At 62.3% G+C, this 15019-nt stretch overlaps 1 protein-coding gene across 50 annotated transcripts in view; it reads right to left on the bottom strand.

Moving 5' to 3' along the window:
• Nucleotide 1: 1 nt before the first annotated feature.
• Nucleotides 2-15019, bottom strand: part of RTEL1 (regulator of telomere elongation helicase 1) — a 44570-nt gene continuing 29552 nt past the window's right edge. For 2 of the 50 annotated variants that reach the window (XM_070247978.1, XM_070247977.1), the window contains 20 exons: nucleotides 10747-10821; nucleotides 10541-10622; nucleotides 8327-8459; nucleotides 8095-8208; nucleotides 7976-8016; nucleotides 7704-7789; nucleotides 7462-7539; nucleotides 6982-7059; nucleotides 6399-6545; nucleotides 6202-6317; nucleotides 5920-6043; nucleotides 5683-5830; nucleotides 5418-5578; nucleotides 4691-4783; nucleotides 2905-3103; nucleotides 2565-2705; nucleotides 1803-1919; nucleotides 1353-1586; nucleotides 1096-1257; nucleotides 2-521 (listed from right to left, as the gene is read on the bottom strand). In XM_070247978.1, coding sequence (XP_070104079.1) covers nucleotides 514-521; nucleotides 1096-1257; nucleotides 1353-1586; nucleotides 1803-1919; nucleotides 2565-2705; nucleotides 2905-3103; nucleotides 4691-4783; nucleotides 5418-5578; nucleotides 5683-5830; nucleotides 5920-6043; nucleotides 6202-6317; nucleotides 6399-6545; nucleotides 6982-7059; nucleotides 7462-7539; nucleotides 7704-7789; nucleotides 7976-8016; nucleotides 8095-8208; nucleotides 8327-8459; nucleotides 10541-10622; nucleotides 10747-10821 — 2337 coding nt within the window. In that variant the 3' untranslated portion in view covers nucleotides 2-513. Of the gene's footprint in view, nucleotides 522-648; nucleotides 753-839; nucleotides 975-1095; nucleotides 1258-1348; nucleotides 1920-2516; nucleotides 2706-2904; nucleotides 3107-4690; nucleotides 4784-5417; nucleotides 5612-5682; nucleotides 5831-5919; nucleotides 6044-6201; nucleotides 6318-6398; nucleotides 6546-6981; nucleotides 7060-7461; nucleotides 7540-7703; nucleotides 7790-7975; nucleotides 8017-8094; nucleotides 8209-8326; nucleotides 8460-10540; nucleotides 10623-10746; nucleotides 10822-15019 lie in introns of all 50 variants that reach the window. The other 48 variants (XR_011431094.1, XR_011431097.1, XR_011431098.1 and 45 more) reach the window with 48 other exon arrangements.

Raw genomic sequence — 15019 nt, 5'->3', positions numbered from 1 at the left:
GTCCAGTAGTGCCAGCAGCTTTATTAGGGCGAGCCCTGTCGCCTGATTAAAAGCAGGTCTCCTGCCCATGCATAGGCCCCTGAGAATGTCCCCCAGAGGATGGAGCAGAGGAGGACCCCGTTCCCGGTCGTGGACTCAGCTGCGAAGCCCCCAGGGCTCCCCCCACAAGCCAGCAGCAGGGTAAAGTTCTGGAAACACCTTCCAGCTGACCCCCCTGCCCCCAGACCTTCGGGGGGTTCAGGGCTTCTTGCAGGTGGGTTCAGACCCTGCTGCTGTCTCAGAGCTGTCCCAGACACAGGACTGGCCTCCCTCGAAGGTGGGCTCTTGGCCGGGGTTGCTGTGCTGGGTCTGGCCCACGCCCTGACAGGAAGTGTCCAAGCCTGGTCCGGGGTGGGGCGGTCAGCCTCTACACACCCTGCAGGGCCTGAGTGTCTCCACACTCACCAGGGCTCTGGCCAGAAGACCTGCATGATGCTCTGCCTCCTGGTGGCGGTGTGGCAGGCTGGACACGTCCTAGAGGCCTGTGGAGACACAGAGGGCACTGGACACACGGCTACCCACCTCCCCACTCTGTCCACTGGGTGGGGTGGTGCTGGCAGGCCATGTCCAAGGGGGATGGGGCTGTGTGCACAGGGTCGGGCGGCCGACCTGGAGGTGCCGTCGCCAGCAGGCTCGGCAGCGGTGGAAGTTGCAGGAGGGGCACTGGAAGAGGACAGCGTCCTCCGCCCCACAGCCGGGGCACGCCGAGCCTGCTGCAAGGGGGCCGCGTGAGTGCCACGGGCCTGCTGCTCAGCTGGCCCCCACTCCCCACAGTCCCTGCAGCCCCCCACGAGACCTACCCCACTCAGACTGCGCGTGCCCGCGGGGGGCCCCGGGGGGCCGGCTGGGAGACCCCGCACCCCCCACCGGTCTCTGTCTAAAGAAGGAGGAGATCTTGCTCTGGGTCCTCCCTGGTTTGTCCAGCTGTGAGGGGCCTGGAGACAGAGAAGTGAGTTTGGGGGGTGCCTGGCGCTTCACTGCTGCCCACCCCACAGAGCTGAGTGGGGCTCCAGGGTGACAGGCAGGGATGGCGGGAGCTCTAGGCAAGTCACCTACCTGGCCCAGGAGCCCCGTGGGTGGGGTCAGGAGGCACGGCAGGGCTCCCCTCCCAGGGTCCCGGCGGCTCGGTGTCCGTGCCCGGGACGGGTGGGCCGGTCAGAGCAGCACACGTCTGCCGGAAGCGCTGCTTGTGGTGCGGGCGCACGAACATGCTGAACCCTGCGTGGAGCGTTGCTCAGGCCCAGCCCAGCCCAGTTGCCCGCACAGCCCCCTAACTGGCCCCCTGCCCCCAGAACCCCTCCGCAGTCACTTGCTCTGCAGCAGGGGCAAGTCCTCAGGCCTCTCCGTGGTAAGGGCAGCCACCACGGCCACCACTTTCTCAAAGTCGTCATCCCGTTTGTAGGTGGTCAGCGCAGCCAGGAGCCGGCTGCAGCCTGCGGACCCCAGGGCCCTGCGGGCATCGGCCAGGTAGGCGCTCACGGCAGGCTGGCCCTGCCGTTCTGCTCGGGGGGCTCCACTCTTCTCCTGTGGACGGCTGCTGGAGACTCCTGGTGGGGAGGTAATGTGTCTCAGGCCGTGTCAGGGGTCCAGGGGCCCAGAGAGCTCCACCTGGCTTCCTGGGCACTCCTGGGGAGCCTTCACACCATCAGCCTCCCTTGCTCTGGGGGGTGCAGAACCAGAGCAGCCCCCCAGGTGACTCCTCCCCCAGGGGTCTGCAGCTCTGCTCCTGGCTCTGGTCCAAAGCGTCCTCAGGGCCAGGGTACCTGCGGAAGACGGCCTGGAGGTCAGGTGGGGCCGGCCCTGGTTCAGATGTTCTCCAGGGTCCAGCTGCCTGGCCGCACCCTGGGACAGGGTCAGCTTGGGGTCAAACTCCCTCCTTCCTGAAGAAATACGGAGACACAAGTAGCTACCTAGGTGGTTCCCGGGGTGGGGGGGGGGGGGGGGGTCGGAGTGGTCCCTGGGGAGGAGGCAGGCCTGTTCAGGGGAGACTCGGCCCGCAGCAGGAGGGCTCTGACTTGTGCACTCCCATGACGGCCGAGTGCTGGGAGGGGGCAGGACTTAGCCCATCCCTTAGCTGGAGGGCCAGGCACGAGGACACTTCATGGGCACCAAGCCCAGTAGGGGGAGGAGTAACTCTCAAGCTGGAAAGTACCCCCTTGGGGGCAGAGGGAGGGGTCTTCCTACCCCCCAACCCCTCAGCCCATGACACCTGTTCTCAGGGAGGTTGGGCTGTTCGTTAACGCATGGGAACAGAAACTCCCAGGCTCTGGAGATGCAGGGTCCACCCCAGGTAGAGACAGTGGGCAGACGGCTCCAGAACCCAGTACGTGCATGATTCGCCAGGTGCATGCCCTGGGGACCCCATACCTCCCCTACATGGCACCACCCTGCAGTGGTGATTCCTGCCAGCCCCCATGTGGAGACAGGGAGGGTGGGCCGAGCTAAGACCCACCCTAAAGCCCCAGGTGCTGCCTCACCCTCAGGGTCTGACTTTGATGGTCCTGACGGAGTAGGGCCCTGCTCACCGCTGGGGTCCAGGGCTGGTGGTGCCCCCTGCCTTTGAGGAAGGCTGTGCTCAGGCTGGTATCCACAGCCTTGGCCGGTCAGCTGGATGCAGACCTCCTCAAACCGCTGCTTGTGGTGAGGCCGCACGAACTGGTAGAAGCCTGTCGGGAGGAGCATCTGGGCCCATGGGTTCCACATGCCGCAGCCAACATGCAGGGCTGGGAGCTCTGGACCGTGGGTCACCCACCTGCACCTTTTCTAGGGAGCAGGGACAACCGTGGACCCCAGTGGCCTGCCCAGTGTCCTCTGTGGTCCCCACCCCATGACTGTGACACTGCCCTGGGGGACAGGCCAGCGCACCTTGGAGCAGGCTGTGCTTCTTGGGGTCCTCGGCAAAGAGGGGGTGGAGGCAGGCCACCAGGGCCTCGAAGTCATCAGAGCCCTTGTAGTCCTGCAGGGCCCGGGCAAAGGTGTCGAAGCTGGCCTGGCTCAGTGCCTGCTTCACAGCCACCATGAACAGCTTGGCCCTGCCAGCCTGTGCACTGGCTGCTGGTCCCTCCTGCTGGACACATGGCCAGGTGCCCTGTCAGATGACACCGACCCTCCTATGCCCCCAGGGACAGCAGGCTGCTGTGGAGGCTGCTGCCCGTGGAAGGCGGTCTCTGGGGGGGCATGTCCAGCGCCAGGCCTGGTTGGGGTCACCCACGGCAGCCAGGTGGGGCTGGGAGAGAATCCACAGATGGCAGCTCCAGTTTGCAACAGGCATGCCCTCTGAGAGCAGCAAGGGGGAGAGCTTGGGTCTGCTGTCCCCAGACTGGGAGCTCCTGCTGCCCGCCAGGCACCACACCCATGGCAGGCACAGCTGCAGCAATGCCCCTGGTGCAGAGGACAGTCAGCTCACAGCAAGGGACACTCCCCAATGTACTGGGGACTTAAAACGTCCCCATGCCCCATTTCTGCTGCACAACCCAGGCCCTGACGCTGGACTCTCGACAAGGAAGCATGGAAACCAGACAGGCGTCCCAGTCCCTATCCAGCTCAGCCCTTGGAGGCCCAGGGCCCTGGCACCCAGCCTACTTCCTGACAAGGTCAGTCCCCCGGGCACCACCCAGTTCTTCCCAGAAGCCAGCGGAGATGGACAAAGGCAGCAGCTCATGGGGCTTTCCGGAGGCTTCCTGGCTCGGGCTGTAACTCAGACGCTCTTAATTGCTTTCCTCTGAGGCTGGGAACGCAGACCCTCCCCACACTCAGGCACGTCAGCATCTACACTCATGCCAAGAGCCCAGCCCAGCCCGCCTCGGGAGCCAGCCCAGCTGAAGGCCCACAGCAAATCTGCTTAAAGGGCCGGGGCCTGACTCCCGCTTGGCATGGGTCTGTGAGGACATTACCAGCCACCCGCAAGGTGCCCTCCCAAAGGAACAAAGCAACAAAATGAAAGCCTCGGATCTGACCGCAAGTTTGCGTGACTCCAAAGTGTGGAGGAGCTACCCCAAGTGGGGGAGACGCTGAGGAGCCCCGGAAATGTGAAGGAGGTCTGAGATGGGTGAGGGTACCACCGGATGCTGCGTGGGGAGGGCACGTGGGAGCTCTGTGCTGTTTTTGTGAGCTTATGGAGGTGAGAAACGGCCTCCAAATAAAAAGTTAAAATGAGAGACTGGGGAGCCGTGCGCGCCACGGTCCCAGTGCACCGGGGCAGCGCAAACAGCTGGGATAGCAGGGGGCCCCTGGAGCTTGCCCTGGAGAGGGAGCCAGCAGGACAAACAAGCTCCTCGTTTGGAGGAAAGTCTGAAGAGGCATGGTGTCTGGAACTCGCTGTAAACATTCCAGCCGAAACAAAAGAGGGGGCGAAGCAGGCCTTGGAGCAGCTGTGGACAGCGGGGCCACTCTCCACTCTGTACCCCCTCAACTCCTGTAGCTGCATGAGGACCCCATGAGAAGACCAAGCCCCATGCCCAGCCAGCTCCCTTCCCTGGGACCCCAGCTCCCAGACGTGGGGACAGCTGAGTTAGGATGGTGAGCAGGCTCAGCCCACTCAAACTTCACACTCTTGTTTGGTTGGGGGCCACCAGCCATGGGCACGGGCACTGAGAGCCACATGTGCCCTGTGGCTCCAACCAGATCCCCACTCTGTGTGTGGCTCACGTACCTGGCCGCTGACCAGCCTGATCTTCTTCCTTCCTCCTCTCTGCTCATCCAGAGGCCTCTTCTCACTCAGGAGGGACAAAGTAGAGCGATGTGCCTGAGGGCAACACAGCTGTGGTCCTGACCCACACCCTCAGGGTCCCCAAAGCCCCGTGTGACACTGTGCCTGGCCCACGGGGTGGGGAGAAGGGCCCTCTCCCCAAGTCCCATCATTGGCCTCCCTGGTGGCTTGCAGGGGGCAAAGCACGGGAGCGGGTCCAGGGCAAGTGGCTTTACAGTAACTGAAGGGAACTGGAGGGAAGGAACAGGATGCCCACTTCAGGGCCAAGAGCAAGACAGGGAGCAGAGGAGGGAATGGCAGCCAGTGGGAAGTAGGGAGCTCCGGGTCAGGCCGGGAAATCATGGGTTTCTGGGCAAAGGCCCTGGGGCAGAAGGACCAAGACCGCCCACAGCTCAGGCATCCAGAAAGGGCCAGCCTCGGGAGCAGCAGGCGCTGGACCCTGAGTGGACAGTGTCAGGTTGACTCTCCACAGAGGACCACAATGGGCGTGTAGGAGTGCCAGCTGAGGGCTGGGGGCTATGCTAGGTACACAGTGCTGGCAGGCGAGGACTGAAACCTCCAACTGCCCATCCGACAAGGGGATTTACAGGAGTGAGTGTGGAGGTGCCCAAGGCTAGACAGGCAGGGTCTAGGTGTCTGTGTCCATCTCCAGGGCCCCTGGCACCCACACCTCCTCCTCCTGGGGGATGGCCTGGTCCCCAGGCCCCCTGGCCAGCTGCTCGCTGTGTTCCAGGGCGGCCAGCAGCCCCATGGGCCTCCGCTGGGTATGGACCAGCTCCTGCTCATACTCCACACACAGGCTGCCCTCAGCGTCCCTGGTGGCCAGCGGTCCTGTGAGAACATGAGTGTGGGCAGCAAAGCACCCTGCAACAGACAGGCTTGGCAGGGCCCTCTAGTCATCAGGCCCAGCATGCCACCAGCCTGGCCACACGCACCTGTGGGTCTCTGCCTCAGGCTAGGGACGTGCACATCCAAAGTCTTGGCTTTCCTTGTGGACAGGGGCCTGGGAGACACGGCCACCGTGACAGCACCTTCTCCCCCACTCAGACTTGGGGCAGCAGCCAGGGGGACCGGCACTGGCATCTGGATAGTCACAAGGTGGTTGGGGGTCCCGCTCAGCCCCTTCCCCGGCTAGGGTGCGAGGGCACAGCCAGCTGGGCGTCTGCACTCACGGTTTTCTGAGCGATGCGGAAGAACTGGGCCACGTCTCGGATGACGTGGCCAAAGCCGTCGTACACCTTGACATGGGGGCGCACCCAGGAGGGCAGCTGGGCTCTGGCGTCCGCATAGCTGAACCTAGCAGGGTGGTAGGCCATCAGCCCGGGAGTCCTGCCTGCCCCACAGCCCACCTTCCGGGCTCACACTTGCCAAGGGGACAGCCAGCGCTGCTCCCAGGACAACCAGTGCTGAAAGGTGGCAGGGCAGGGGTCTCATGCAGCAGAGGAGAGCCACACCTGTGGTCGCAGAGGAAGACGGCCCCGTAGTCGTGGCGATGCCGGATCACCCGCCCGATGGCCTGGTTCACAGCCCTGGATGCCTGCTGCCGGTACCAGTCACGCCCAGAAAGGAACTGTGGGGGACTTGGTCATGGGGCTTGGTCACGGGGGCACGGAGCCCTCCCTTGCCCCGACCCAGCCCCACCACACCTCACCTGGCCCCGGGCCCCGCCCTGGCCCTTCATCTCATCCAGGAACTGCATCTTGAGGACAACCCGGGGGTCCATGCGTGGGGGGTATGGGAGGCCTGTGACGATCACACCACGGCCATTCGTGTCTGCGAAGTCCAGCCCCTCGCTGACCTGGTGGACGGTGAGAACTCTTTTCCCCCTACTTCCTGCACACAAGCCCAGGGACCTTCCCGAAGGGTCTGCCTGTGCCCAGATCCTCACAGCCACACGCTCCCAGGTATGGTCAGGGCAGGAGAAACCTCCAACCTCGGGTTAGGCCCTCCCTGGGTCCTTGGCTCCCAGAAGTCCATGACCAACTTCTCACACTTTTGAAACCTCCTCCATCTTTCCTGCTGGCAGCCCATGAGTGGGGTCCCATTGCTCGCCCCAGCCAGGGTAGTAGGGCTGTGCCCTCCTGTGTTTGCTGGACGTGGGGCCCGAGGGAGGGGACTGGCCTGTCCCCACCGTGGTGCAGCCCTCAGGTCACAATCCATGAGCCCCCTCAGGTACAGGCACTAGGCAGGAGAAGGCCGGCCAGTGAGTGCTGGGTGGATGTTTGAGGCCTCACCTTCCCCCGGCACACAGCCAGGAAGACGGCCCCGCTGGCCCCGGGGGAGGCGACTGTGCTGTAGTAAGCGTCCATCACCTGGGAAGAGAAGCTGCTCAGCCTGTGCCCAGCCCTTCCTCCTCCGGGAGAGACACCCCTGGTCTCGTCCTCCGAGACTACGGGGTGTCCCAGCTGTGAGGTGGGCCAGCAGGGTGCTGGAAGCTCCTTGATGGCATCGGTTCCCAGGCTGACCTGTACCCAGCACCCAGAGTGTTTCCCAGAAAACAGGGACCCAGGGCTAGGGTCGGGGGAGCCCCGCTTCCCTGGCAGTCCCTCAGACATGATGGCCTGCTGCTATCGGCCCCATGCCCAAACTTTCTAAAAGGCGACACCAGGCCCGGCAAACAGCCTGGAGCTGGCCACAGCCCCTGGTCAGGGAAGCAGCCAGCCCAGAGCAGCCATGATGGGCAGCGGGGCCTATCTGGGCAGGTGGGCCCAGACCTCTGACAAGCCGCCTTTGCTCCTCGGCTCCACAAACACGGGCTTCAGGGCCTCCAGCTTCCTGGCAAAGTCCTGGGCCTGCGGGAGGAGGTGGGGTCAGGGTGCCGTTGCACCAGCGCATCTGGCAAGCTGAGGGTGGCTCTGCAGCCACCTTTGCCATCTCAGACAAAGGCCCTGCCAGACCCCTGGCCATTTGGGGCTCCCCTCCCACCCCCAGGAGGACACACGGAGAGGGGACGAACCCGCCAGAACTCCAGGCTTTTCTCCATGACGGGGTATGAAGGGAAGAAGACCAGAAGCCCATGGGGGACCACACGGGCGATGTTGCCTGGAAGGGCCACAGCCTTGGTTAGCAGGAGTGGGGATCTGCACAGGCCCCCCTGGCTCCCCAGAGAGGGCAGGCAGGCCAGGGAACGGAGCTGGGAGTGCAAGACAGGGCTCCCCAGATGCCACAGAATGGGGTGGAGGCCCAGGACAGGCCAGCCTGGATCAAGGGCTTCCAGTGGACACTCACCTAGCGCCTTTCCCAGGGAGGCCAAACACGTGTCAGAGAACCTGCACAAAGTCAGGAGGCTGCTGCCACAAGGGTCCCAGCGCTCCACCCGACCCCTCCGTGCCTGCCAGGCTCCCTACCGTTTGTCAAACGCAGAGCTCAGCTGGGCTCCATCGGGGCCTTTGGGGACGACCCCCACCCAGATCTGATGCTTGTCGATGACATGTGGGTTCTCCAGGCAGACTGGAAAAGGGCTGGAGGCAGTGACAGGGAGGGAGGCAGGGGGTGGCCCCTGTGAGGCCCTGAACCCCCTGCGGCCCATAGCAGGGAGGCTGACCTTGGGACCCCCTGGGGGCACAGGGAAACGCTTACATCTGCATCTCCAGGGCAAAGGAAGACACGGGGGCCAGTGTGCCACTGGTGAGGATGAGGGTGCGGACACCCTGGCGGACCAGCTCGCGCATGCTGTGGCCGGGGCTGAAACACCAGTAGCTGAGCACCTTCCCTGGGGGGTGACAAGTGTGAGGCTGGGATGTGGGGGCACCCCGCAGGGAGGCCCACAGCCGCTGCCCCAACCACCATCCTCGTGTCTTTCTTCCACAGGCAGCTGCTGGGCCCCGTGGCCCACGTGCATGAGTCTGATCGAGGGGGGCTCATCTGAGCCCTGAGCTGAACGTGCAAGCGGGGATCCTACCCCAAGGGGTCCTGGCAGCAGGACATAGACAGAGCAGCCCCCCTGGGGCAGATGCTGTGGTCACCTCCAGAGAGGCAGCCAACCCCAAACCCAGACTTCCACAGAGGTCAATGTGCTGCTGAGGGTGCAAAGAGCAGGCACAGGGGCCGCCACCGCGCAATGGCCCAAGCGCACTCCGGGAAGGAAGCAGGGCCTCCCAACGCTCCGGGCGGGACTGCAAAAGAGGGAGCATAAGCCTGCGTCCCCAGGAGGCAGGAAGCCAGCAGTGACGCCACAGCCCACAAGGTCACGGTTCACAGGGATCAGGCAGTTCCTACAGGGGCCTGGCCGCCGGGGGAGAACACGAGGGCACGGCCCCCACAGGACAGACATGCCTGCCTCCTACTCACTCCCGGTTGGCACCGGAAGCTTGGGAAATTAAAACAGTCAAGTAGAATGACTTTCAATACGACTCTAAAGTCAAGACTAGGTCATAGGTCAGCAGGGACATTTCCAGAAAAGAACAAACTACTTTCTGGGACCAGAGAAGCCTTTCTCACCCTGAGGAGGGGGATCTGCCCTGTGATGGGGAGAGCGGCTCCTGGACTGGCCCTGTAACAGCAACAACGGGAGCGAGGGGTGTGCGGACCAGGGAGCAGGGCTTCTCTGTCCAAGGCCCAGCCTTGACCCCCACCTGACCCCTTGCTCACATGTACCCCCAGCTTCCCAGTAAGACCAGAGATGAACTAATTTCCTACAAACACCCAACCCAGGGAGTGGCTGTTTCTGAGAATTCACGTGCTCTTGGAGGAACACGGAAGACAGGGGTACCACACCCCACTTACCCTCGGTACCTGTGTACCCCACCAGCATTAACGCCCACAGGGAGAGGGGGCAAACGTGGAGGAAGGCATCAGGCCCTGCCGAGGCACAGACTGCCTCCTGTGACCACATGGATGCCGCGTGAGGGGAGCACTGGTCTGCCCAACTCTCACGGAAGCCACTTCCTGCTCAGAGAGGCCAAATGAGCTGCCGAGGCTGCACGTGGGCTGCTTGGCGACCGACCTGGCCGTGCTCCCAGCTCTTCTTTCCCGCTCAGCTCCACGGGGCCGGCAGACGGCAGCCCAAGGAAGGGTGTGGCTCAAAGAGGGTCTGGAGAGACTGGAAGGGTGTGCTGGCAGGGCTGGGGGCTGGACCAGATGTGTTGGGCTGCAAATGCCACCCAAAAGGCCAAGCTGAGGAGGTAATATGCTCTGCCTGGGGCAGCCAGGACACTGGCCAGGGCCCACGCACCACGGCCAGGACAGGCCAGCCCCATACAAGAACTGCAATGTGCCCAGCACAGATCCCATCCTTGAGTATCCCCAGTGGCCCAGTGCCAGGACACGTGGAAGCAGCTGAGGCCAACGAGGAACACAGAGCAGGTGGGACACAGGGCTGGCTCTGAGCTCACAGTGGGTATCAGGGCAACAGGGCCGACACCAGAAGGACCTGAGTGACCATCAGCCAGTGGGCCCCTCAGATGTGACCCTGAGGCCTGAGGAGTGGCCTCGGCCCCAGCCTGCCCAGAGTCTGTCCTCCTGGTTAGACACGGCATGAAAGCAGCATGTCTTTACCGACACGACGTGCCGGGGCCTCCCTGTGTGCCGATCTCTCACAGAAACGTCCCCAGTGGGGCAAGAGGCCTGGCCGTGGCCTGGTTTGGCGGAGACCCACGGGGCGACTCTGGGCAGGCCTCCTTGGAGGTCTTTCTAGCTCTGACAGCCCTGACTTTGAAAGGGCAAGTGGAGAGGTCACCCGGAAAGGGCTGGACTCAGAGAAGTCGGCCTGGACTAACAGCCAGCCAGGAGACCCACAGCTGGTCTTGCCACCACACTGCAGCGGAGTATGTCCGGGCCCCTGCAGCTCTGCACCTTGCTTTCTGGCTGCTGAGGTGCTCCAAGCATCTGACCGCTGAGCAGTCCTCCGGTGACTGGTATCGGGGTGGATGTGCACCTGGAAGGGCGGAATGGACAGGTGTCCTGAGGCCCAGCCCAGGAGCCCTGCATACTGGAGACGGCCCCCAGCTTGTAGGGCTGAGACCTCCCACCCGGGAGCACCCCCCAGAGGTGGCCCCTACCTTGTAGGACTGAGAGACCCCTGGCCCCACCATGGAACTTGGGCCACCCTCGGCAGGGTCCATGCTGAACACAATCTGGAAGGCAGAGGTGAGGGACAAAGTCAGCAGGACACACTAGTCACACAGGACACATGAGAGGCCACTGCTCCTACTGAGGGACCCCACACACAGAAAGACAGGTGGACGCCCAGCATCGCCATCACCTGCCCCTGCCTTCGAGTCAACAGAATCCCCAGCAAGGAGCTCTAGGCCAAGGGGCAGGAGCACACACTGGCCTGTCCCCTCCCCTTGGGGACCTCACTGCACTGGAGGTGCAGCTGCCCTGCAGGACCCTCTCCTCAGCAGCCAGTCTGTATGTCCTCACAGGGACCAGGCCCAGGGGAGCAGCTTCCCTCTCCCCTCTCCCCTGGGGCTGGGTCAGGGGACCAGGGGAGGGGAACCTAGTTTACTCCCACAAGTAATAGGATCCCTAAGTCAAACAAATAGAATTGGACTCAGCCAGTGCAACAAGCCACAAAAAAGTAAAGAGGGATCAACACTGGGGAAGAAGGTACAAAACACTGGATGTTACAAACGATAGAACTTTCTTCGTAGAAAATTCAAGAAAACCAAGTGAGAAACGTCTAAAACTAAAAGGAAAATTTAATAAGATAGCTTTATACAAGACCAACAGATGAAAACAATAGGTTTCTTTTTTTGTTTTTTTTCCTGAGGAAGACTGGCCCTGAGCTAACATCTGTTGCCAATCCTCCTCTTTTTTGCTTAAGGAAGATCAGCCCTGAGCTAACATCTGTGCCAATCTTCCTCCACTTTCTATGTGGGTTGCCACCACAGCATGGCTGACAAGTGGTGTAGGTCCACACCTGGGATCCAAACTGGCAAACCCCAGGCCACTGAAGCAGAATGTGCAAACTTAACCACTACACCACGGGGCTAGCCGCTAGGTTTCTTACATACAAGCACTGATGGGTTAAAAAGACCCCTGTCACAATAGCAACAGAAAGCATATGATACTAGATATAAAATGGAGAAATGCACTTCGTTTCCTCTGGAACGCAGACTGGACCTCCCTGGGGAACAGAGACCGGGCCAATCTGGAGAAACACGCTCTTATACAGGTGCTGGCTCTCCCCAAGATAACCTGGAAGTCCAGGGCATCCCAGGCAAAACCACAACAGGGTTCTCACAGTGAACAAGCTACTCTGAAATTCACCTGGTGGAGAAAATGCCAAGACATGTTTTAAAGGAACCACGAGGAGAAATTTGTTCTGGCTGATACCCAAACACATCACAAAACCATCGCAAACAAACCGTGCAGCAAATGAGCCGACAGAGCAGGGGCCCAAGTGCTGGGGTCGGGGCCCTGCATGGTCAGCAATGCTCGGCAACTGGCTCACTGTGTTGGGAAGAATAAATCAGACTTCTGCCCTCGCATCACTCTCAGGTGATGTCAGCTGGGTCAGAAGCCACATGCAAAGCTGTGTTAACTCTGCTGCGTGTTGTAGAAGCAGAAGAGCAGGTGATCATCACGGCCCAGAGCCCTCGGGACTCTAACACACGAGGGAGCAGGAGAAACGTGAGCTGACAACGTGAAGCCTCGTCTCCCAAGCCCTTCATAAAAACAGAAGACAGGAGACCAGTGGAGGAGTGTGCTGTGTGCATGGATTGATGCCCTGAGTCCTAAGAACCCATGCGGCTAGAGGAAGGCAGGCACCTCGAGGCATCTGGGTTACCCCGAGGTGTGTGTGGTGGGAGAGCACAGGGCAGCACCAGGCACAGCCTGGTGGCGGCTGCGGTGTATCATGTCTGTGTGCGTGCATAGGCACACAGTTCGGCCTAGAGCGTGGCCTACAGATGGTGTGGTCCGTGATGAACACTGAAAGTGATAGGAGCTTCAAAAGCCATCTGTACTGTCCAGGCGGCCAAACGCCCAGCCTCGCACTTCAAGCGTCCGCCCGCAGGGACGGAAACGCACACTGGCCTTGCGCTTCACCAAGCATCTGCCTGTGGGAATGGAAACGCACACGCAATTTTATCATGGAGCCAGTGGCCGCCAGCAGCAGGTGTGAGGCCGCTTGGGGGCAATGGCTTCCTTGGCAAACCAGTGCGCCTTGGCCCTGGAGCGGTCCTCACGCCTTGAGGGACAGACAGTTTAGATAAAGGCCAGCATCCTTGCCCAGCAGTGGCCTGCCTGGCAGCACCTGTCACTGCTGTCTCCCTTGCTCTACACGCAGCACTGTCCAAGTGGCTCGCTGGGCCCCCAACCTGCCTGATGCCCACAGCGCCTGGGACCATGGGCTTCCTGTCGGGGCTAGCTCAGCGGCTGAGTGAGTCTCACACCACCTCTGGGGCTCCCCTCTGTTGCCGCCTGTTCTCCATCCCGAGGCCCACCTGCCCTGGCATGAGACCTTCTATCTCACACAAACCTGGAGGGCTTTGACTTTGAAGAGCTGCAGAATCTCCGGCTTAGCCGGGGGTCTCGAGCTGCAGCCCTGAGCTTCTCGAGTATTCACCGCAGGCTACCTGTCTGGCCAGCCCACCACTCTGCCAAGGCCCAGCTGGCAGCCAGTGCTCCAGGGCCAGGCCAGCAGCATACCGTGTCCCTGTCCACACCTGCCCAGCGCACTTGCCTCCCCACAGAGCTGCCCCACACTGGCACCTGCAGGACTCAGGAATCAGCTATGAAACAAGCAACTGACCAGTCACACTTCTTCTTCTGGCTGGAGGGGACAGGCCACATGTCAATCTGGCCCGCAGTCAACCCTGGGCAGGCAGGGGATGCAGAGTCATCTGCCAGGAGCTACTGAGAGCAGCTGCCAAAGGAAATTCCAGACCAATGGGGTGAGCAGTGTTTGGGTTCCAGAGAATCTGGAGGGGAAACCTGCTCCATAAATGGGCATCCGGGGAGGAAAGGGCTGTGCAGGACCGAGACGGAGGGCTGGAGTTGCGGGGCTGCCTCAGAGTCGAGGCACCTGGAGAGGGGACAGTGGCTGCTGGTGCACTGGCCTGCTCATCTGCAGGGACCCATGAGGAAAGTGGTGGGGAGAAGGGGGCAGAGGGCATCCTGGAGGGACAGGCCCACCTTGCAAGAGCAGGGGCCCGGGGCAGGGCAGCTGGGAAGCCAGGAGCCACAGCCAAAGGAGTCAGGGTTGCCCAGAAGCCCAGCAGTCACACCAGGCCATGGACACCAGCTGCACGCTCAGAGAAGTGCTGGGAGGACAGGAGAGCAGAGCCTGGCCCCTCCAGGACAAGACGCCAGAACATCCCTCCTCCAGTGTTACGCTTACTGCTTTTCAGCCTGGCCCCAACTCACAGACGAGGAGACTGAACCCCTGGGGGTGAAGGCCAGAGCTGGCCATGGGCAGGTAGCTTGAGCCCAGGCCCCTGGCCCAGGGCCTGAGCCTGGTCTGTGGAAAAGCCGCACCTGGCTCTCCCTGGGCTGCAGCTGCACTCCTCCTGGCTCCTCCCTGCCCGTCCACCCCATGCCAGACCTCCCAAGGCCAGCAGCACAGACACAGAGCAGCCGCACTGTGAACAAGGCTGGTGTGGAACCAGGGCCGTCAGGCCGTCACGCATCCAGGCGTGCCCACGCCAGCCCTCACGACCTCGAGCGCCCCAGTCACCCCGATCACCCCAGGCTAGATGTGCAGTGTGGAGAGAAGGCACGCACAGCACGACGTGGCACGGGACCTCCCGTGCCTCAACCAAGAAACCTACCAAGGACCAACAGCTGCTGAGGGTTCTTGTCAGAAGGGCCTGGTGAGGCGCCAGAGGGGCCAAACCACCTGCAAATGCCACTGGCCCCTGGCAGCCTGCCAAGCAGCCTTCCAGCTGAGGGGGAGCAGGCTCTGGCTCGTCCACTTTAGCTGGGGAAGTGGCTGTGTTGGGCCCGAGGACAGCATGCTGGGGGCAGAGAGGGCGACACCCAGCAGGCCTGAGGCACGTGATGTCCCCACTGGTGGCCTGGCCAGGGAAGAGTGGGGTCTGCACGTGGCAGAGGAGGGGCTCAGCCACCCCTGCGACTGTCCCCACCCCACCCTAAAGCAGATCCCAGAGCCCAGAATGAGGCTGGCCGGCTCGGGGGACGTGCTGACCATGCCTGCTGACTCCACACACTGGCCCACGGGCATTACCTGGACACCCTAGATGTAGGAACACTTCTCTGGGCATGGCTAGCCTGGTGGCCAGACACAGGGCTGGGGTCACAGTGCGTCCCCGCTCTGCGAACATGGGGTCAGGGGGAGAGTCTACGCCCCCCACTCTGTGAGAGGCT

Source organism: Equus caballus, chromosome 22, assembly GCF_041296265.1.
Source record: "Equus caballus isolate H_3958 breed thoroughbred chromosome 22, TB-T2T, whole genome shotgun sequence".
NCBI lineage: Eukaryota > Metazoa > Chordata > Mammalia > Perissodactyla > Equidae > Equus > Equus caballus.
Note: the sequence above shows the minus strand (reverse complement) of the source record. Positions and strands in the feature narration are given on the sequence as shown.